The sequence below is a fragment of the Miniopterus natalensis genome, chromosome 11, assembly GCF_054644295.1.
Source record: "Miniopterus natalensis isolate mMinNat1 chromosome 11, mMinNat1.hap1, whole genome shotgun sequence".
NCBI classification, from domain to species: domain Eukaryota; kingdom Metazoa; phylum Chordata; class Mammalia; order Chiroptera; family Miniopteridae; genus Miniopterus; species Miniopterus natalensis.
Window position 1 is genome coordinate 5,771,164 of NC_142091.1, and position 23,232 is coordinate 5,794,395.

The following is a 23,232-nucleotide window of genomic DNA, read 5'->3' on the forward strand; positions in this document are numbered from 1 at the left end:
ACCGAGACTGGAACCCACAATACCCCTTGGTGTACGGGACGATGCTCCACCCAACTGATCGACTGGGCTAGAGCTACAGGCAGCTTTCCTCCTAAATACATGTCAACTGAGCGCATTCGGCAGAGCTTTCCACTATACAGACTGGAACAGGCAGAATGGTCTGCCCTCTTCCACCCCAGATTCATGCCCTAAACCCCAAAATCTGTGAATGAGATCCCTTATCTGGCAACTTTGCTAATATGATGAAGGACATGGATCTTGAGATGGAGGAATTACCCTATTATCTGGGGTGGCCCAATGGAACCTCCAGTGCTTAAAACCAGAGGAGGCAGCCAGGAGCTGGGAATACTGTCAGCTAACAACCAGCAAGGAAAAAGGAAACCTAATCCTATAACTGGAAAGGAATTAAATTCTGCCAAACCCAAATGAGTAAGGAAATGGATCCTCCCCTGGAGCCTCCAGAAAGAAATACAAACCTGCTGATACCCTGATTTCAGCCTGATGGACGTGTTAGAATTCTGACCTACAGAACTACAGGAAAAGAAATTGGTGTTGTTTTTTTAAATATGTTTTTATTGATTTTAGAGAGAGGAAGGGAGATAGAAACATTGATTGGCTGCCTCCTGAGTGCCCCCTACTGGGAATCAAACCCACAACCCAGGCACATGCCCTGACCAGGAATTGAACCAGCAACCTCCTGGTGCACAGGACAACACTCAACCAACTGAACCACACAGGCCAAGCTAAATTTGTGCTGTTTTAAGGTGCTAAATGTGCAGTAATTTGTTATGGGACTAGAACACTAACACATGTGTACATGTGGTTTGTTTCTAATTTTTTATTATAAATAATGCTGTAAGAATAACTACATCTATAGTTGTGTGCACTTGTCTGAGTATTTCTTTAGGATAAATTCCTAGAAATGAAATTGCTAATTCAAACTGAATTATTTTGATGGATTGTCAAATTGTCCTCCAAAATGACTGAACTAATTTGTACCCACATCAACATTGAGTGTGAGTGCCTGTTTCTCCACAATACTTTTTAAAAATTTTTCATTGATTGATTTGAGAGAGAGAAATATTGACATGTTGTTCCACTTACTTATGTATTGATTGATTGATTCTTAGTGCCCTGACCGGGGATCAAACCCAACCCTTAGGCGTATCTGGATGACACTCTAAGCAACTGAGTTACACAGCCAGGGCAATCACTTCTCTTATTTTTCAGCTTCTCTAGTAGTCCAGGAGTTGCCAGTAAATTTTCAAGAATGAACAGATAGCAATCTATGCAAGAAAGTAAAACTGCTATAGAAATCAAATGAATCTCTTAAAAAGGAATGAAAGAACCTCTTATACAGGGGCCAAAACTGTCAACTTCAAAAAACAAAAATGTATCATTCAAACAGTCCAGATTTCCTCTACTATCCACGATGGATATAGCATAGATAAATTGGTCGATTCCTGTTTTGAAGCGTTTTCAATTCCCAAACATTCTCGGTAATTACTATGTGCTCAACTTTAAGTAGCTAATTACAATGAGACATGGCCCTTGCCTTCTAAAAACTTATGATGGGAAATACATTTAATAAATTATTACAAAGTGATAAGCCCTATAGTAGACACGTTCACAGCATCCCAGAAACATCTGGTCAAATCTAGATTATATGTGTGTAAATACCTGTGAGTGAGCTGGGGGCAGGGAAAGCAGGGTCTAGTCTGGAAAGGTTTCCTAGGAAATGAAAACCGCTACATTACAGAGAAACTATCAAGACAAAAGGAGAAACTTTTAGAGGTTCACCTTGCAGGACCACAAAATATAAAGTGGAAAGGATTATCAGAGCAAAGGACCTGGAAAGGAGAATGAACTTAACCCATTAAGTAATGAGAAGTCATCAGAGTGTGAGGCAAAGGAGTGAGGGGTCAGGTTTGTCTGCAGATTAGCAATTGACAGTAGGGAGAATAGATGATGGTGACAGCCTGAAATGAGGCAGTGGCACTGAGGACACAGAGGAGACACACTAGATATAATCATTTTTTAAAGTTTTTAAATTTATTTTTATGGTTGACAGTATTACAGATGCCCCCCTCTACCTGGCTCCTGCCTCTCCCCAGGTCTTCACCACACTATTGTCTGTGTCCACGAGCTAGGCATTTATGTATAGAAGTTCTCTGGTTAATCTCTCCTCCCCCCTTTCCTCTGAGATCTGTCAGTCTGTCCCATGCTTCCATGTCTATGGACTTATTTTGTTGTCAGTTTATTTTGTTCATTAGATTCCAAATATATGTGAGATCCTGTGATATTTGTCATTCTCTGACTGGCTTATTTCACTTAGCGTAATAAGCTCCAGGTCCATCCATGCTGTCTCAGTGGGTAAGAGAGCCTTCTTTTTTTACAGCTACATAATACTCCATTGTATAAATGTACCACAGCTCTTTTATCCACTTATCTACTGACGGGCACTTGGGCTGTTCGCAGATCTCAGCTATTGTAAATAGTGCTGTTATGAACATTGTAGTGCATATATTCTTTCTGATTGGTGTTTTGGGATTTTTAGAATATCTTCCCAGAAGTGGGATTGCTGGGTCAAATAGTAGTTACATTTTTAAAAATATGTTTTTATTGATTTCAGAGAGAGGAAGGGAGAGGGAGAGAGAGATAGAGATAGAAACATCAATGATGAGAGTGAGTCATTGATCAGCAACATCCTGCATGCCACCTGCTGGGGATAGAGCCTGAAATCCGGATATGTGCCCTGACCAGGAATCGAACCCTGACCTGGTTCAGAGGTCAATGCTCAACTACTGAGCCATGCTGGCCAGGCGGCAGTTCCCTTTTTAATTTTTTGAGGAAACTCCATACTGTTTTCCAAAGTGGCTGCACAGGTCTACATTCTCACCAACAGTGCATAAGGGTTCCCATTTCTCCACATCCTCACCAGCACTTGTTGTTTGTTGACTTATTGATGGAGCCATTCTGACAGGTGTGAGGTGATACCTCATTGTAGATTTAACTTGCATCTCTTTGATGATTAGCAACGTTGAGCATTTTTTCATGTCTCTTGGCCATCTGTATGTTCTCTCTGAAGAAGTGTCTATTCAGGTCCCATGCCTCTGTGTTAATTGGATAGTTTGTCTTCCTTTGTTGAGTTGTATGAGTTCTTTATATATCTTGGAAATTAATCCCTTATCAGACGTATCATTGGCAAATATGTTCCCCACACAGTGGGCTCCCTTTTCATTTTGAGGGTAGTTTCTTTTGCTGTGCAGAGAAGCTTTTTATTTTGATGTAGTCCCATTTGTTTATGTTTTCCTTTGTTTCTCTTGCCCTAGGAGATGTATTGGTGAGAATTCTGCTATATGAGATGTCTGAGATTTTATTACTTGCTTTCTTCTAGGATCTTTATGGTTTCAAGACTTACCTTTAACTCTTTTGTCCATTTTGAGTTTATTCTTGTGTGTGGTATAAGCTGGTGGTCCGGTTTCATTTATTTGCATGTACCTGTCCAATTTTCCCAACACCATTTATTGAAGAGACTGTTTTTACTCCATTGTATGCTCTTGCTTCCTATGTCAAATATTAATTGAGCATAATGTTCTGTTCTATTGATCCATATGCCTGTCCTTCTGCCAGTAGCAGACTGTTCTGATTAAAATTGCTTTGTAGTATAACTTGGTATCTGGTATTGTGATCCCTCCAAATTTGTTATTTCTCAAGGTTGTTGAGGTTATTTAGAGCCCTTTTTGGTTCCATATAAATTTTTGGAATATTTATCCTAGATCTGGGAAATATGCCAATTGTCTTTTAAGAGGGATAGCATTGAATCTATAGACTGCTTTGGGTAGTACAGATATTTTAATGATGTTAATTCTTCAAACCCATAATACGGTATATGCTTCCACTTGTTTATATCTTCCTCTATGTCTTTCTTCAATGTCCTATGGCTTTCAGAATACAGGTCTTTTACCTCCTTGGTTAAGTTTATTCCTAGGTATCATATTTTTTTAAATTGCAATGATAAATGAGATTGTTTTTTCAGTTTCTCTTTCTGAGAATTAATTATTGGTGTATAAAAATGCCATCTATTTCCAGATGTTAATTTTGTATCCTGCTACTTTGCTGAATTCACTTATTAAATCTATTAGTTTTTTGGTGGAGTCTTTAGTATAGGATCATGTCATCTGCAAATAATGAGTTTTACTTCCTCCTTTCCAACCTGGATGCCTTTTTCTTCTTGTCTGATTGCTGTGGCTAGGAATGCCCATACTATGTTGAGTAAGAGTGGTGAAAGTGGACAAACCAGTCTCGTTCGTGTTTTTAAGGGAAATGGTTTTAGTTTTGGAACATTGAGTATGATGTTGGCTATACGTCTGTCATATATGACCTTTATTATGTTGAGGTATGTTCCCTCTACTCCCACTTTGTTGAGAGTTGTTATTAAAAATGGGTGAATTTTGTTGAATGCTTTTTCTGCATCTATTGATATGATCATGTGATTTTTGTCTTTCAGTGTGTTTATGAGATGTACCACATTTATTGTTTTGCTGATATTGTACCAGCCTTGCATCCTCAGAATAAATCCCACCTGATCATGGCATATGGTCTTTTTAATGTATTGCTGGATCTGATTTGCTAATATTTTGTTGAGGACTTTAGCATCTATGTTCACCAGGGGCATTGGCCTGTAATATTTTTTCATGGTAATGTCTTTATTTGGTTTTGGAATTAGGATAATGTTGGCATCATAGAAAGAACTTGGAAGTGTTCCTTCCTCTTGGGTTTTTCGGAATAGTTTGAGGAGGACAGGTGTTAGGTCTTTGAATATCTGGTAAAAACTCGCCTATACACCCATCTGGTCCAGAACTTTTGCTTGCTGGGAGCTTTTTGATTACTGCTTCAATTTCATCAGTTGTTATCAGTCTATCCAGATTTTCTGATTCCTCCTGATTGAGTTTTGAAAGACTGTATCTTTCCAGGAATTTGTCCATTTCACTGATGTTGTCCAATTTGTTGACATATAGATGTTCATAGTTTTTTCTTACAATCCTTTGAATTTTTGTGGTGTCAGTTGTTACTTTGCCTCTTTCATTCCTGATTTTATTTATTTGGGTCCTCTCTGTTTCTTGATGAGTCTGGCTAAAAGTTCGTCAATCTTGTTTATCTTTTCCTGGAACCAGCTGTTTGTTTCATTGATCTTTTGTATTGTTTTTTTAGTTTCTAAGTCATTTATTTCCACCCTGATCTTTATTATTTTCTACTTTCTACTTCCTCTAGGTTTTTCTTGTTGTTCTCCAATTCTTTTAGTTGTAGGGCTAGATCATTTATTTGAGCTTTTTCTTGTCTTGAGGTATACCTATAATGCTATTAACTTCCCTCTCAGGACTGCCTTCACTTTGTCCCACAGATTTTGGGTTGTTGTGTGTTCATTTTCATTTGTTTCCAGGAAATTTTAGATTTCTGCCTTGATCTCATTGGTAACCCATTCATTGTTTAATAACATGCTATTTAGCATCCATGTGTTTGAATGTTTTTGAGTTTTTTATTGTAGTTCATTTCTAGTTTCATACCACTGTGATCTAAGAAGATGCTTGATATGATTTCAATCTTCTTGAATTTGTAGAGACTTAGTTTGTGTCCTGGCATGTGGTCTGTCTTTGAGAATGTTCCATGTGCATTTGAGAAGAATGTATATTTTGCAGCTTCGGGATAAAATGTCCTGTAAATATAAATTAAATCCATCTGATCTAGTGTGTTGTTTAAGGTCACTGTTTCCTTATGGATTTTTGGTCTGGAAAATCTATCAGTGATGTCAGTGGGGTGTAAAGTCCCCTTCTATGACTTTATTGCTGTCAACCTCTCCTTTATAACCCTCCAGTTTTTAAATATATTTAGGTTCACCTGTATAGGGTGCAAATATGTTTACGAGGGTTATACTCTCTAGTTGGAATGATCCCTTTAGTATTATGTAGTGACCTTCTCTATTTCTACTTATGACCTTTGTTTTGAAGTCAATTTTGTCAGATGTGAGTATTGCTATCCCTTTTTTTTTTTCATTTCCATTTGCATGGAAATTTTTTTGCTATCCCTTCACTTTCATCTCGTGTGAGTCTTTTGTTCTGAGGTGGGTCTCGGGTAGACAGCATATATATGGGTCATGTTTTGTTATCCATTCAGCTGCCCTATGCCTTTTGATGGGTGCATTTAATTCATTTACATTTAAGATTATTATTGATAGGTACTTATTTATTGCCATTTTTATTCTTCATGCCTATGTCCCTCTCTATTTCTTCTTCTTCCAACAGTCTTTTTAGCATTTCTTACAATGCTGGTTTGGTGGTAATAAACTATTTTAGCCCTTTTTTTTTGGTCTGGGAATGTCTTTATTTCACCTTCAATTTTGAATGAGAGCCTTGCTGGATTGTCTTGGTTTCAGATCTTTGCTTTTCATTACTTTGCAAACTTCATGCCACTCCCTTCTGGCCTGAAGTGTTTCTGTTGAGAAATCAGCTGACAGTCTTATAGGAGCTCCCTTGCAGGTAACTAACTGTCTCTCTCTCACTGCCCTTAAGATTTTCTCTGTCTTTAATGTTTGTCATTTTAAATATGTGTTTTAGTGTGGGTCTTTTTGTACTTTTTTTTTTTTTTTTATTGTCACCCGAGGATATTCTTTCCATTGATTTTAGATAGAGTGGAAGGGAAGAAAGGAGGGAGGAGGAGAGGGAGAGGGCGAGAGAGAAATATCTATGTGAGAGAGACACCTTGATTGGTTGCCTCCCTCATTTGCCCTGACTGGAGCTGGGATGGAACCTGCAATCTAGGTACATGCCCTTGATAGTTAAACAAACTTGCGACCCTTCGGTGTGTAGACTGACTCTGCAACCACTGAGCCACAACAGCCAGGGCTCTGTCATTATTTTTTCAGACAGATTCTCTATCCCTTGCTCACTTTCTTCTCCCTCTAGTACTACTATGATGCAGATGTTGAAATGTTTCATGTTGTCCCAAAGTTCCTTTAAACTCTCCTCATGCCTTTTAAGTGTTTTTTCTTTTTGCTGCTCTAATTGTTTTTTTCTACCTTCTCTTCGACCCTCCGCTTCATCAAGCCTGCTTTTAACTCCTTCCAGCATATTCTTGATGTCAGATATAGTATTCGTCATTAATGACTGGTTCTTATTCGTGATTTCTATGTCCTTTTTCATGTTGATATAGTTCCCACTAAGTCTCTTGTAGTTCCCATTAAGTTCCCTGTAGTTCTCACTAAGTTTCTTGACCATCCTTATAAACATTACTCTAAACTCTATGTCTGATAAATTGATTACCTCCATCTCATTTAGATCTTTTTCTGGAGCTTCCTCCTTTTCTTTAATTTGGGGGTTGTTTCCTTGTCTTCTCATTTTAGTTGTCTCTGTGTTTGTTTCTATATATTAGATATACCTGCTAGGACTCCCAGTCTTCATGGGGTGGCCTTTTGTAGTAAATGTCCCATGGGACCCCATTGTGTGGTCTCCGTGAACTCCTGAGCTAGATGCTTTAGGACTGACCCTTTTGTGGGGTATTTGGGCTCTCCTGTTGTAACTGGGTCTTGACTGTTATTGTCCTGCTGTGGGTGGGGTCTCTTCTCAGGCTGGCTATAAGGTTCAACCCCCATCACATCATGAAAGCTGTTGTACAAGTGTTGACAGGACAAAACAAAGCAAAAAGAAAACCCAAAACAAACTAACAAGCAAAAAAACCCCACACACATAAAAAACAAAACAAAACAGGAAACAAAGAAAACATACAAAAGAACTTGACAACAACAGCAAAAACAACCACCAAAGAAAAGAGAATTAGGAGAGAAAAAAGAGAACAAGAATAAATGAAAAATAAAAAATAAAAATAAAACAGAAATTGGGAAGAAAAAAGATTCTAAAAAGAAAGACGTGAGAAAAAAGTAAGAATAAAGAGTAGATAAAGGAAAATAGTAAAAAAGAAAAGATGAAAAAGAAAAAGTTATGGAAAGGTAAAAAGAAAAGAAAGATAAAATGAAAGAAAGAAAACACATAGAGTAATAAAAGGAAAGGCAAATAAAAGATATGAAAGAAACGAGAGAAATGAGAAAAATAATAACAATAATACTAATACCAAAGTAATAAAAAGGAAAAGATAAAGAAAAGAAAAACCAAAAACAATACCAAACAAGTGAAGTACATCTCGGCAGATTTTAGTGCCCACTAGCATTTCCATTTGGGTTCTGCTCTTATGTTGTCTGTGGCTGTTTTGAATGCTGATTTCGGTCCTCCCAGGAGGTACTTTTGTGCTAGCCAATGTCAGAAGCTGACCAAGTTTAGCTCTTGGTGCCCTGTTCAAAGCTTCAAGTGATCCACAGCTTGTAGCCACCACTGGGCTTGGCTATTCACTGGAGGGGCCAAGCTGAGCTCCTAGGCCGTTTTTTGTTGTTTTTTTTAGCAGCATGGGACCCAAAGATGTGTCAGCAAACTTTCAGACTTCAGGGAAGATGGTGACTGTGTTCACAGACTATTTCTCTGTCCTTTGTGGGGCAGAGGAGCCCCTTTTAGGCAGGCCAATCCAGTATGTCAGAAGCCAGGAGTTTCTATCAGCTCTTCAGTGAGAGGGAAGCACCAGCCAGGTTCCCATGAATGTGGGGGAAATGTTCCTGCCCCAGATCCAGCCCAACACTTCCTGAGACTGCTGCCTTCTCAACAGGGATTGAGATGCACAGTGGGTCATAAAGGATTCCTTAGGGTGGGGTGAGCTGTATCCCAAAGAATGGGGTATTTGCCTTTCCCCAGGCTTCTGCTGTTGGGAGGGGCTAGTGCCTCTCAGGAAAAATGGCTGCTGTGATATTGAGGGTGAAAGATGGCTCAGCATAGGTATCCTGGCAGCCACCCTCCTCATGACTCTCCCCAACTCCTTCCACCCGTCTCTTTTCAGGCAACTCCAGTCTGCACCACCATCTCTCTGTAGAAACCTAGGGTGAATGTCTGCGAAAATCCTGTGCGTTAGCCCTTTAAAACAAGTGGCTTTGTTTCCAGGCGGCTCAGCTCCCTGGCTGATAAAAGCCCCAATGCTGGTTGCTGTGTGGGTGGCTGTTCATGGCTCTGGCTGTCTGGGATGGAGAACCCTGCCTGGGGTCCAGGCCTCTCTCCTCTCTAGGGGAACCCTCCTCACCTTTGGTCCACTGCTCCCGAGAGCTGGGCCAGGGCCTCTCGCATCCCCACCCTTCCTACCAGTCTCAAGGTGATTTTTGCCCTTCCTTGTTTAAAAGTCTCCTCTTCATCAAGCGGTGTGGCTCAGTTGTTGAGTGCCCACCCAGGAACTTGGAGGTCACGGTTCCATTCCTGGTGAGGGCACATGCCCAGGTTGTGGGCTTGATCCCCAGCACGGGGTGTGCAGGAGGCAGCCGATCAATGATTCTCTCTCATCATTGATGTTTCTCTCTCTCCCCCTCTCCTTTCCTCTCTCTGAAATCAATAAAAACATTTTTTTTTAAAGTCTCCTCTTCAGCCAGTCTTCAGCTGGTATTTCAGTGTGAATATTCCCCAATTTAGTTTTAATTCCAATTAGATTCTGGGAAGAAGTGGGAGAAAGATCCACCTACTCCTCCACTATCTTCGTCTCTCTTGGATATAGTCACTTAAGAGATAAAATTCAGTCTTTCAATATTTATTGAGCACCTACTATGTTCTGGGAGTCAGGTGCTGATATAAAAGAAATCTTCTTTTGTACCAAGGAAATGCACCTCACAAATTGGTAACCTTCTAGACTAGACAGTGTGTAGCCTATTAGAATCTTCTGCTTGCCCACTATTTACTAAAATCTTCACAGGCTGACCGATTGCTAAGATTTAGAAAATAAACCCGTTTATCCTACCATCTGAGGTAGTAGAATTTGACCACATCCTTTCCTAGACTTCATCTCTCCTACCTTTACTAGAGCCTTTCTAGTTTGTTTAGTTTCTACATGGACCTCCTACCATCCTCCAGTCACTTTATGGCATCATCAGTTGCCATTTATTTGGTTATTAACAATGAATCCTTTTCCCCCATACAACCTAACTTTGTAATGCCAAGATTCCATTAGAGAAAAGATAACAACAACATATTCTATTCACATAAGCAAAATAGGGTCCAATTATTTTATTCTCCCTCATTTTCTCCACCAAGCTATATGGGTAATGCACAGTTTTAGGATATAGATAGTAAGAACATGGGCCTTGAAGCCAAAATGACTGGTCACAGATTCTGGTTCAACTTGCTACCTGTGTCACCTTCAGCAAATTCCTTAACCTCTCTGTGCCTCAGTTTCTTCATCTGTTAAATGAGGATAATAATAATACCTAATTATAGGGTTACATGAGTTAAAATAAGGAAAGTGTTTAGTATGGTATCTCTGACATTAGATGCTCAGTAAGTATTAGCCATTACTACTCCTCATAGTTTGGATGTCATTAAGTGCTCTATATAGTTTTAGAATACAACTCACAGTGGAGTTTGCCACCGTCTCTTAAATTGCAGACTTACCTTGGCACCAGCTAATTCCTTCATCATAAAGAGAGAATCATCAGCTCGTTCATCATCATCATCATCATAATTTGGGGAAGGAGCTCCCTCTGCTCCTTGCCTCAATAGGCTGCCACTTCCTCTAGGATCAAATGGATCTACCACAATGGGCTCAGTACCTTTAATTTCACATCGGCAAAAAGGGCAGCCCTGGCCTTCTGATTCCTGTAGAAGAAACAGGAGATGGTAACAGGCACATCTGCAAGTAGTTAAAATATTCATCCACTAGGAAATACATTTCCTAGAGATGAAAAAAGAAATAAAAAGTTTAAAATCTACCCCGCAAACCAGGCCATCCTTTATATACAATCCCCAATTCTTCAGAGTGATTATACAGCTGAGAAAATGCATCACTGGTATCCATACCTGCCAGGAGGTAAGACAGGATGTGCACATGAGGTGTCCACAGGGCTCAATCTTTACATCCTTATCATTTTCAGCACATATTTTACACAGCTGGAACGTGGAGCCCATCTCACAGTATAATTCATATTGTTCCTTTAATTAAAAAAACACAAACACAATATTACTCAGTCTATTTCAGATATTTGTTGAATGAATGAATGAATGCAACCATAAATGCTAAAAATGAAAATGTTAACAACCATTACTATCTATACAGATTTTGCTTGTATAAAGTTTCACCACAAAGCAACAAAAGTTTCACAACAGTGGTCAATGTTGTCCCATAACACAGAAATCACCTAGTCTTGGTCCTATTTTAAGGTGCATGGTTGAAAAAGAAACCACACGAAACATAAATTCACTAAATCCGGTCAATGATTTAAAATTTCAGTGTTCCAATACTTAATACAATTCTATTGTCAGTCCTATTAAGTCCATACAAAAGCATGGCTCTACTGATATGGTTATAATGTAAAACAAAACTCACCTGGGTCACTTTGATGTGGTCTTGGGGAGTTGGTTCACATAAACCTGTCAGATCGGGATTCTGATTCCGTCCATCAGGAAACAAATAGCTGTATTAAGAGTAAGCAACCTTGGGATTGTATTGAAGCCAATTTATCGCTGCTTGCTAACACAGACAAATGGTATCTAGGAATCCCCTTGTTGTAAAAGGGCAACTTTGCAAAAGTGCAAAGATAAATCTTACTAATATTTAAAAAAAAAATAAAGAACACAGAACAGTTCCAAGAAGATAGTTTCCTAACACTGATACTCTTTCTCCAGGGCACATTGCTCTGTCTTTTAATCAGGAGTTGATAAACTTTCTGTAAAGGGCCTAAGAGTAAATAGTTTAGACCCTGTAAGCCATAAAGTCTAAGTCACATATTCTTTAATTTGTTTTTTAAAAAACAACCCTTTAAAAAGAAAAAACTATCTTAGATGTAAAGCAGCTAGCCTATGTGCCAGTTTGCCAACTCCTATTTTAATCTATGAATGGCCACAAAGTATAAATTTTAAATTTAAACTGCATTTACTTTTGACCAAACACCTAAAATACTCGTTTACAGAGTTAATACTGAGAGACACTAATTTAAAAGAAATGTAACAAGAAGCAAATTAAGCCACTTGAGATCATCTACCAGGAAGCTTCTAGCATCAAACTGCTCTGACATCTGGGGAAGCCCCAGTGCTACTGTAGATGATGCATAATGGAAATGGATTTTCCTAATCCCCTTAAAATACAAGTGGTTTTCTGATACCCGGTCAACTGTTAGTACTTTCAGTGCTTACCAAATTATAATCAATTTGAATTCCCAAAGGAATAGCAATTCTGGAATAAATAAGAACTTAGTCATAAATATTAGCATACATTACAAAAGCCCAAAGCCTGAAGAAATGCTGCTGACCCACAGTGAAGTCAGGATAAAGGCCCCTAAGCCAGCTGTCATTAGGAGCAAACATCTAATCACTCTACTGCTGGGTGGTTAAATAACTGGCAACATTTTCTACTAATTGGTATAATTTTAAATCTAACATGAACTTGAAAATAAGTTAACATCTGGAAAAGGAAAAAGATAAAGTTTACTCATAGTAATAAGTGAAGCAGTACACAAAAATTTCACCTAAGGAATTCCTTTTAAATAAACAAGGAATTCTACAGAACCTGAAGGTTACAACAATATAAGCTGTTAAAATGTTTCCTGAATCTTCATCTATAGAAGGAACCTGAACTAAAGTCATTAATGATGAAGTGTTACAGCCCCTCAGTTCCTAGACTCTAGCAGATGGTAAATAGTAGGTACTCACAAGCCTTCCCTGAAGCCATCAATCAGTGCTTGGAAGAGAGGTTTATTGTGAGGGATTGTCTGAAGAATGTTCCCATCAGCAGTGACATACCCAATAGCCCACTGACCCAGACGAGTACAGCTCAACCGGAAAATATAACTGAAAATAGAAATAAACAGAATCTTTATACATAATAAGCCCCTATTAGGGCAGAAAATAAGGCAAGGACAAAAATCAAAAGGACCATCAATAATAGAGTCTTCGATGACTCCTGACCAAAAAAAAAGCAGAAGACATATAAGCCCAATTCTGAAGTGGTTCTTAAAAACATTTATCAAATCATCAGATCTGAATGAGTCAATTCTTCTGATAAACAGGCATCAATCCTATTGCAGAAACATGGCCACAGGGCAACTAATCAAAGATCATGCCCTAGCCAGTTTGGCTCAGTAGTTGTTGACCGGTGGGCTGAAGGGTCTCCGGTTCAATTACGGTCAAGGGCATATACCTGGGTTACAGGCTTGATCCCCTGCCCAGGTAGGGATCAGGGTGTATGTGGGAGGCAACCAACTGATGTGTCTCTCTCACATCGACATTTCTCTCTCTCTCTCTCCCTCTCTCTCTCTCTCTCTCTCTCTCTCTTCCCCCTCCTTCCTCTCTCCCTCCTTTCCACTATCTCTGAAAAGCAATGGAAAAAATATCCTCAGGTGAGGATTTAAAAAAATTTAAAAATAACAAATAAAAACAGATACCATGTTTCCTATATTTTAACAAAGGTCATAAGAAAATAAAATTCAGGAGAAGAAGCCTGTTTGATTCATGGCACTGACCTTCCAGGTTTGTGAATGAATTTCTGGAGCCGAGCTTTTACTTCATCATATGTCAGGAAAGCCATGTAACCAGGATGAGTTACAGCAAGACTATTCCAGTTCCTGAGCAAAGAGGACCAGGGCTAAGGAAACAAGAGATCAATCAGACCATTTGGCTCAAGACATACAACCATCCTCAGACTGACAACCTCAATCCTCAATTATAAATTCTCATTATCACAAATTTTCAATTGTACTGTCACTTCTGAAGAAAGACAAATGTGTTTGGGAGATAAGAATTTTGAAAAGCTAAGAAGAAAGAAATATATCCTTATAGAAAAATCTTAACTTTACAAAAGGAAATTCAAAAAATTTCAAAGCAGTTCCAACTAACAGTAGTGAGGTTAAACAACAAATGAACAAAAAAACAAAATAAGGCAACTAAGAAGTTCAAAGTAAAGGTTTATGTAAGCTGGCACACACACATTATCTTTAGAAGAAGGAAAACATGAGTTCTTTTTGAAGCATCACTGTATCTCAATATCAACAGTCAAGGATTTCAATACGCGCTGGCCGGTTTGACTCGGTGGTTAGGGTGTCGACCTGTGGACTGAAGGGTCTCGGGTTCAGTTCCAGTCAAGGGCACGGACCTCGGTTGCAGACTCGATCCCCAGCCCGGGTCAGGGTTGGGGTGTGTGCAAGAGGCAACCAATCGATGTGTCTCTATCACATTGACAGTTCTCCCCCCCCTCTGAAATGCAACAGAAAAAATATCCTTGGGTGAGGATTAAAAAGAAAGAATTGTAATACGACAGGAGAAAAGCTGGAAACAAACACAGTTGTCCAATAATAGAGAACTGATTAAATATATCATATTATAGTCATGCACCGCACAACATTTTGGTCAATAACTGACTGTATATAACTTGGTGGTCCCATTAAGATTATAATGGAGGTAAAAAAGTGCCATCACCTACCAACACCACACCCACTGTAACACTGCAGCACAACGTATTCCTCACATGCCTGTGGTGATGCTGGTGTAAGCAAACCTACCGTGTGGCCAGTCACATAAAAGTATAGCCCAGGACTCTCATCACTGATGTTTCTATCTCTCTCCCTCTCCCTTCCTCTCTCTGAAATCAATAAAAATATATTTTTAAAAAGTAATAAAAGAGGAGAGTGGGAGGATGGCAGCACTGTGAGAAGCAGAGCGCCCCGCCCCTGCTCCCAGCCACAGACTCGATTTACTCCTAAAATACTGCATAACCAGCTTGGAAAAACTATAGAGAAACATACGTGAGTGGACATATTGCAAGTGGGGTGCACTGAAGAAACATCATAGAGTCTGGTAAAGGGGGGGGCGTAGGAAGGGGGAGTCCTCCCCTGAAGCCTATGCCGGGCTCTGAGCCCCGAGGCTTTGGAGGCTGAAAAGTTCCCTCCCCTTCGGGAGGGCGGACGGGCATCCAAGCAGGGATCTCACACCCCAAGCGCAGGAGAGGGAAGGAGCGCCCTGCGGAGCGCAGAGCGACCAAGGGCAGCAGGGTGTCCCTGAGGAGGGGACGGCACCTTCCTAGGAAACAAAGCTTCTCATGGTGGCCAGGATCGGCATCTTACACTCAGGCTGCCGATAGGAAAGGCTGTGCCAAAGCATGTGGCACCCTGGTAGTAAAGAACCAGAGGTGCACTGAGCAGCCGCACACGGGGACCCTCTGCCCCCATAAGGCACTGTGTTGAGCCCCAGAAAGCACTGAACCTGCATGGCGCGGGGGAGGGGAGAAGCCCTCCCGCCCTGAGCTCCCAGTGCGGAGAGTCTGGGATCTGTGACCAGCCCTGAGGATGCCATGATGGCGCGTGAAGCCACCTGAGCTTTGCTGAGACCTGTGATGCAGGGAGCTGCGAGGAGCTGACTGTGCGTCCCCTCCGCTGGGGGCCTTGGCACGCGGAGGGTGGGACCCTGCAGGGCGGAGTCTCTGCCTGTGTGTTGCTTTGGGCGTTTGTGAGTCTGATCGCGGAACTGGCTCCCACCTTCCCGGGGTGCACTGCGCACAGACCAGCGGATGCTGGGGTTGGGGGCTGCACAGTAGACGATCTGAGGGGCGGGCCTGGTGCGACCAGCCAACCAGAGCTGAGCAGGGAGGGGCGGAGCCTGCGGGCCTCTCCTGCAGCCGGGAGCCCCGCCCCCAACAGGAAAGGGGCGGGTCCCACTCACTGAGGCCCCAGATCACCCGCAAGGCACAGTCCTGAGGGTCAAGGAGAGCAGCTCACAGGAGGCCTGTACAAGAATAAGACTCTCAGGGACTGTTGTTTGGGGGCTGGAGGAAAAGCTGAAAACCCTGCTGGGGGCTGGGCAGGCAAAGGGCTCACTGGAATGTGTTCTTAATCCAACTCACTGGGCCCTGGCTGCTGAAACGGCCCAGACAGAAGAGGCAACAGGCGGAAATCAATCTGAAGCTGCAGCAGGCCAGAGCCTGGGGAACTAGGATCAGAGGACAGGGTAGGGACTGAGGAGCTGGCGCTGGAGCAGAGACTAACTCCCGCAGAGCGAGCGCCTGACAGCGACACCTCTAAGGGGAGTGACACCCTGGGCTACACTAGCCACCCTGCACCCTGAAGACTCTACAGAAGGCTCTGGAGCAAGACCAGGCAACTACAAGGCTGCAAAATAGCTGACAAGAGGAGGAGGCCCACGGAGAGCCTCAGATCAACTATCTAAGGACACCAGAGCCAAACCTAGACGGCTCCTCACAGTGGGTGATACACAAGCACCTCCCAGGACAATGGAAATCAGCTCACAAAACAGTGACTCACAGACAACATAAGCTGCCCAGAAGAAACTTGCCTGATTGACTCTTTTTTTTTTTTTTTCCCCATTTCTTTTTTTCCTTAGGAAGAAGAGAAAGGAAAAAAATTATTATTTTTTCTTTTTAAATTTTATAATTTATTTTTTTAATTTTTTAAATTTTTAAATTAACTTTTTCTTTTTTTTCTTTTTTAAAGAATTTCCTTTTGCTTAGCTTGCTTTTGGTTTTGTTTCTCTGTTTTGTTTTGTTTATTTGCTTCGTTTTGTTTTATCTTTGCTTCTACTATCAAGACTTTCTTGATATTCCTGCTTAATTCCTGAGACATTATCACTATATCCAACAAGTTTACTGCTTTTCTCTATAGTTTCCCCCAAATCTCTTACCGGACTCCCTCCCTGCCTGGGTCTTATCTCTCTCTCTCTCCTCTAGATCCATTGGCATAACTTTTTTTCCTTCTTTTTTCTTTTCCTTCTTTCTTTTATTTTCCTCCCTTCTGTCTTCCTGTCTTTTTGTTTGTTAATTTCTCTTACTCTCTTTAATGTATTTTTAGTTTTCATTTTCAACTATTATCCTATTCCTATTCTTTCCCTTAATTTTTTGCTGGCCCTTCGTTCAGAATCTTTTCTCTGCCCCTTTTATCTCCCAGGAGCTTCTCAATTTTTTAAAATTTTAGTTTAGTTTATTATTATTTTTTTCTAAATTTTCATCACTATTAACAATATACTTTTCTCTCTCTAAGCTTTACTTTTCTTCCTGTCTTTTATTTTTACCTTTTTTTTTCTCTATAATTTGTGTTCTCCCTTCACTCTGCCATTTCTATTTTCACTTGGGTTGTTTTCACTGTGACTGTCAAGATATTTTGTAAGTTACCCCTTGTTTCCTGGACGTTTAGTTGTGTATTGTCCTGCCCTGGCAGCACCCGTACAACAGCTTACACAACGAGGTTGGTGCTGAGGCACACAGCCAACCTGAGAGGAGAGTCCTCCCAAGGACTGGTCAACAACAATCCACACCCAACTACAACAGGAGAGCCCAAAGAACCCACAGAAGGGACATGCCTAAAGCAAAGAACTCAGAAGTATAATGAAAACACACCTCTGGACTCCACTGGACTCACAATACAAAATCCCTCCCCATAAGACTGGGAGACAACAAATACATTTAATATATAGATACAAACACTAAAAGCCACCAAAATGGGGAGACAACGAACCCCCAAATTAAAGGGGAAAAAAAAACATTGCCAGAAAAAAACTTTGATGAGATGGTGTTAAGCAAGTTATCAGAAACAGAATTCAGAGTAATGATTATAAAGATGCTCAAGGAAGTTAATGAGAAAAGCAAGGCACTAGATGGTAAGATTGAGGATATTAGTGAAAACATGAAAAGAGATACGTAACATAACAAAAATCAGATAGAAATACAGAATGCTGTATCTGATAACAAGAATACACTAGAAGGAATTAAAAGCAGGCTCAATGAAGCAGAGGGGAGAGTAACTGACTTAGAAGACAATGTAGAAAAAAATCACTCAGAGCAGCAAAAAGAAAAAACACTTAAAAAGCATGAGGACAGTCTAAGGGAGCTTTGGGACAACAGAAAGCGAAACAACATTCACATTATAGGACAGTCAGAGGGGGAGGAAAGAGAGTAAGGGGTAGAGAACTTGGTGGAGGAAATAATGACAGAAAACTTCCCCATGCTGCCAAGGGAGAAAGCCACACAACTTCAGGAAGCACAGAGGGTTCCAAACAAGAGGAGCCCAAAGAGACCCACTCCAAGACACATCATAATTATAACGGCAAATGTCAAGGACAAAGAGAGAATATTAAGGGCTGCAAGAGAGAGCTAAGCAGTGACCTACAAGGGAACCCCCATAAAGCTGATATCAGATCTCTCAAGAGAAACACTTCAGGCCAGAAAGGAGTGGCATGAAGTTCTCCAAGTAATGAAAAGCAAGAATCTGCAACCAAGACTGCTTCATCCAGCAAGGCTATCATTTAAAATTGAAGGTGAAATAAAGAGCTTCCCAGACAAAAAAAGTCTAAAGGAATTCAGTACCACCAAACCAGCACTGCAAGAAATGCTAAAAGGACTGCTCTAAGAAAAAGAATAGTGTGAGAAAGGTACTTTATCAGCATAAAGGGGGAAAATGGCATTAAATAAGTTTATATCAACAGTAACCTTAAATGTAAATGGAATAAATGGTCCAATCAAGAGACATAGAGTAGCTGAATGGGTAAGAAAACAGGACCCAAATATATGCTTTCTATAAGAGACCCACCTGAGAGCAAAAGACTCACACAGGCTAAAAGTGAAGGGATGGAGTAAAATATTCCATGCAAATGGAAAGGAAAAAAAAAGCTGGAGTAGCAATACTTATTTCTGACAAAACGGACTTCAAAATAAAGACCATAACAAGAGACAAAGATGGTCACTACATAATACTAAAGGGATCAATCCAACAGGAGGAAATAACCCATATAAACATTTATGGGACAGAGTCTCAGCCTCGCCACCGCTGTCGCCACTGCCCAGAGACTCCTGCGTCCCCATTGGTCCAACGCTACCCACTCAGGACACAGAACATCCAGTCATGGATAAAAATGAGCTGGTGCAGAAGGCCAAGCTGGCCGAGCAGGCTGAGCGATATGATGACATGGCAGCCTGCATGAAGTCTGTAACTGAGCAAGGAGCTGAATTATCCAATGAGGAGAGGAATCTTTTCTCAGTTGCTTATAAAAATGTTCTGGAGCCCGTAGGACATCTTGGAGGGTCGTCTCAAGTATTGAGCAAAAGACAGAAGGTGCTGAGAAAAAAACAGCATATGGCTCAAGAATACAGAAAAAAAATTGAGCTAAGCTAAGAGATATCTGCAATGATGTACTGCCTCTCTTGGAAAACTTCTTGATCCCCAATGCTACACAAGCAGAGAGCAAAGTCTTCTATTTGAAAATGAAAGGAGACTACTACCGTTACTTGGCTGAGGTTGCTGCTGGGGATGACAAGAAAGGGATTGTGGACCAGTCACAACAAGCATACCAAGAAGCTTTTGAAATCAGCAAAAAGGAAATGCAACCAACACACCCTATCAGATTGGGTCTGGCCCTTAACTTCTCTGTGTTCTGTTATGAGATTCTGAACTCCCCGGAGAAAGCCTGCTCTCTTGCAAAGACAACTTTTGATGAAGCCATTGCTGAACTTGATACATTAAGTGAAGAGTCATACAAAGACAGTACGCTAATAATGCAATTACTGAGAGACAACTTGACACTGTGGACATCGGATACCCAAGGAGATGAAGCTGAAGCAGGAGGAGGAGAGAATTAACCGGCCTTCAAACTGTTGTCTGCCTAATTCTAGAATTGACACAGTACACCATTTGTCATCCATGCTGTCCCACAAATAGTTTTTTGTTTACAATTTATGACAGGTTTATGTTACTTCTATTTGAATTTCTATTATTTCCCATGTGGTTTTTATGTTTAATATTAGGGGAGTAGAGCCAGTTAACATTTAGGGAGTTATGTTTTCATCTTGAGGTGGCCAATATGGGGATGTGGAATTTTTATACAAGTTATAAATGTTTGGCATAGTACTTTTGGTACATTGTGGCTTCACAGGGGCCAGTGTTAAAATTGCTTCCATGTCTGCGCAAAGAAAACTGCCTATGTATTGGTTTGTCCTGGTGGGGAATAGAAGGGATAACTGGTTCCAGTCACAGGGAGGTGTTGTGGGTACCTTAAGTTTTGGAGCACTTAGAGGGCTGTAGTGGAAATGGGTAGCCCATGGATAGCATGTGTGGAATCCTGTGTGTATCTATGGATTACTCAGACTCAGCGCATACCTTTAACTACAGCTGCAGAAGTGTTCCTTTAGTTGTGACCCAATTTACTCTGGATAAGGGCAGAAACGGTTCACATTCCATTATTCGTAAGGTTACCTGCTGTTTGCTTTCATTATTTTTGCTACACTCGTTTTATTTGTATTTAAATGTTTTAGGCAACCTAAGAACAAATGTACAAGAGAAGATGCAGTAAAATGAATTGCTTGATACCCATCACTTCATGTATATCAAGCACAGCAGTAAAAGAAAAAACCCATGTATTTAACTTTTTATATATATTTTTTTGCTTTTGTGATTTTTTGTTTTTGATACTTGCCTAACATGTATGTGCTGTAAAAATAGTTTACAGGGAAATAACTTCAGATGATGGCAAGCTTTGTTTAATGTCTTATGAAATTTTCATGAACAATCTAAGCATAATTGTTAAGAACACGTGTATTAAGTTCATGTAAGTGGAATAAAAGTTTTATGAATGGACTTTTCAACTACTTCTCTACAGCTTTTCATGTAAATTAGTCTTTTGGTTCTGAAATTTCTCTACAGGAAATTGTACATTTTTGGAAATTATTCCTTATTCCCTCTTGGCAGCTAATGGGCTTTTACCAAGTTTAAATACAAAGTTTATCATAATATTTATGCACCCAATATAGGAGCACCTAAATATATAAAAAATTTCTTGGGGAACTTTCAGGGCGAGAGTGACAGCAACACAATCATAGTGGGGGACTTTAACACCCCACTGTCAGCATTGGACAGATCATCAAGACAAAAAATCAACAGGAGAAAACAGACCTTAAATGACTCACTAGACCTAATGGATTTAATTGACATTTACAGGACATTTCATCCCAAAGCAGCACAATACACAGTCTTCTCAAGTGCACACGGAACATTCTCAAAAACAGACCACATGTTAGGGAACAAGGGCAAGCCTCTACAAATTCAAGAAGATTGAAATCATATCAAACATCTTTTAGGATCACAATGCCATGAAACTAGAAATCAACCACTATAAAAAACTCAAAAATATTCAAACATTTGGAAGCTAAATAGCATGCTACTAAACAATGAATGGGTTACCAATGAGATCAAGGAAGAAATCAAACACTTCATGGGAAAAAACGAAAATGAACAGACAACAACCTAAAATCTATGGGACACAGCAAAAGCAGTCCTGAAAGGAAAATTCATAGCATTACAGGCATATCTCAAGAAACAAGAAAAAGGTCTAATGAACCATCTAACACAACAACTAAAAGAACTAGAATGAGAACAACAAGAAAAGCCCCGAAGAAGTGGAAGGAAGGAAATAATAAAAATCATAGCAGAAATTAATGACATAGAGACTAAAAAAAAGAATACAAAAAAATCAATGAAACCAAGAGCTGGTTCTTTGAAAAGATAAATAAGATTGACGCACATTTAGCCAAACTCACTAAAAAACAAAGACAGAGGACCCAAATAAATAAAATCAGAAATGAAAGAGGTGATATAACAACTGACCCAACAGAAATACAAAGGATTGTAAGAAAATACTACGAGCAACTACATGCCAACAAACTGGACAACATGGGTAAAATGGACAAACTCCTAGAAGCATACAACCTTCCAAAGCTGAATCAACAAGAGGCAGAAAACCTGAATAGGCTGATAACAACTAATGAAATTGAAGCAGTAATCAAGAAACTCCTAGCAAACAAAAGTCCTCGGCCAGATGGATTTACAGGTGAGTTTTATCAAACATTCAAAGAAGAATTAACTCCTATTCTATTAAAACTATTCCAGAAAATTCAAAAGGAGGGAAAACTCCCAAACTCTTTTTATGAGGGCAGCATCATCCTAATGCCAAAACCAGATAAAGACACTATAAAGAAAGAAAATTACAGGCCAATATCCCTGATGAACATAGATGCTAAAATCCTTATTAAAATACTACCAAACCGGATCCAGCAAGACATTAAAAAGATCATACATCATGACCAAGTGGAATTTATTCCGGGGATGCAAGGCTGGTATAACATCTGCAAATCAATAAATGTGATACATCACATAAACAAAATGAAGATCAAAAATCATATGATCATATCAACAGACACAGAAAAAGCATTCAACAAAATCCAGCACCCATTTCTGATAAAAACTCTCAGCAAGTGGGAAAAGAGGGATCATACCTCAACATAATAAAGGCCATATATGACAGACCTACAGCCAACATTATACTCGAAAGTCAAAAACTAAAACCATTTCCCTGAAACACTGGAACAAGACAGGGATGTCCACTTTCACCACTCATTCAACATAGTACTGAAAGTCCTTACCACAGCCATCAGACAGGAAGAAAACATAAAAGGTATCCAGATTGGAAAGGAGGAAGTAAAACTGTCATTATTTGCAGATGACATAATATTGTACATAGAAAACCCTAAAGACTCCATCAAAGTACTACTAGATTTGATAAACAAATTCGGCAAGGTAGCTGGATACAAAATCAACATTCAGAAATCAATGGCACTCTTATGTATCAACAATGAACTTTCGGAGAAAGAAAATCAAAAAACAATACCATTTACCATTGCAACTAAAAAAATAAGATACCTAGGAAAAAACTTAACCAAGGATGTAAAAGACCTGTACTCGGAAAACTACAGGACACTGAAAAAAGAAATAGAGGAAGGTTTAAACAAGTGGAAGAATATACCACACTCCTGGACTGGAAGAGTTAATATCATTAAAATGTCCAAAGTACCCAAAGCAATTTATAAATTCAATGCAATTTCTATTAATATACCAACAGCATATTTCACAGATGTAACACAAACATATCGAAAATTTATATGGAACCAAAAAAGACCCTGAATAGCTGCAGCCATCTTGAGGAAAAAAAACAGAGTGGGAGGGATCACTTTACCAGACATCAAACTATACTACAAAGCCACTGTAATCAAAACAGCCTGGCATTGGTACAACAGACATATAGGTCCATGGAACAGAACAGAAACCCCAGAAATAGACCCACA

General features: G+C 39.9%; 1 protein-coding gene and 1 pseudogene across 2 annotated transcripts in view; one reads left to right on the top strand and one right to left on the bottom strand.

Annotated features, from left to right (window-relative positions):
• Window positions 1-23,232, bottom strand: part of CBL (Cbl proto-oncogene) — a 116,161-nt gene that overhangs the window by 23,659 nt on the left and 69,270 nt on the right. For both annotated transcript variants that reach the window (XM_087821483.1, XM_087821482.1), the window contains exons 5-9: window positions 13,586-13,707; window positions 12,777-12,914; window positions 11,455-11,542; window positions 10,929-11,060; window positions 10,524-10,727 (exon numbers count right to left, since the gene is read on the bottom strand). In XM_087821483.1, the coding sequence (XP_087677609.1) occupies window positions 10,524-10,727; window positions 10,929-11,060; window positions 11,455-11,542; window positions 12,777-12,914; window positions 13,586-13,707 (684 nt within the window). The remainder of the gene's footprint in view (window positions 1-10,523; window positions 10,728-10,928; window positions 11,061-11,454; window positions 11,543-12,776; window positions 12,915-13,585; window positions 13,708-23,232) is intronic.
• On the top strand, window positions 18,934-19,713 carry LOC107533088 (14-3-3 protein zeta/delta pseudogene; annotated as a pseudogene).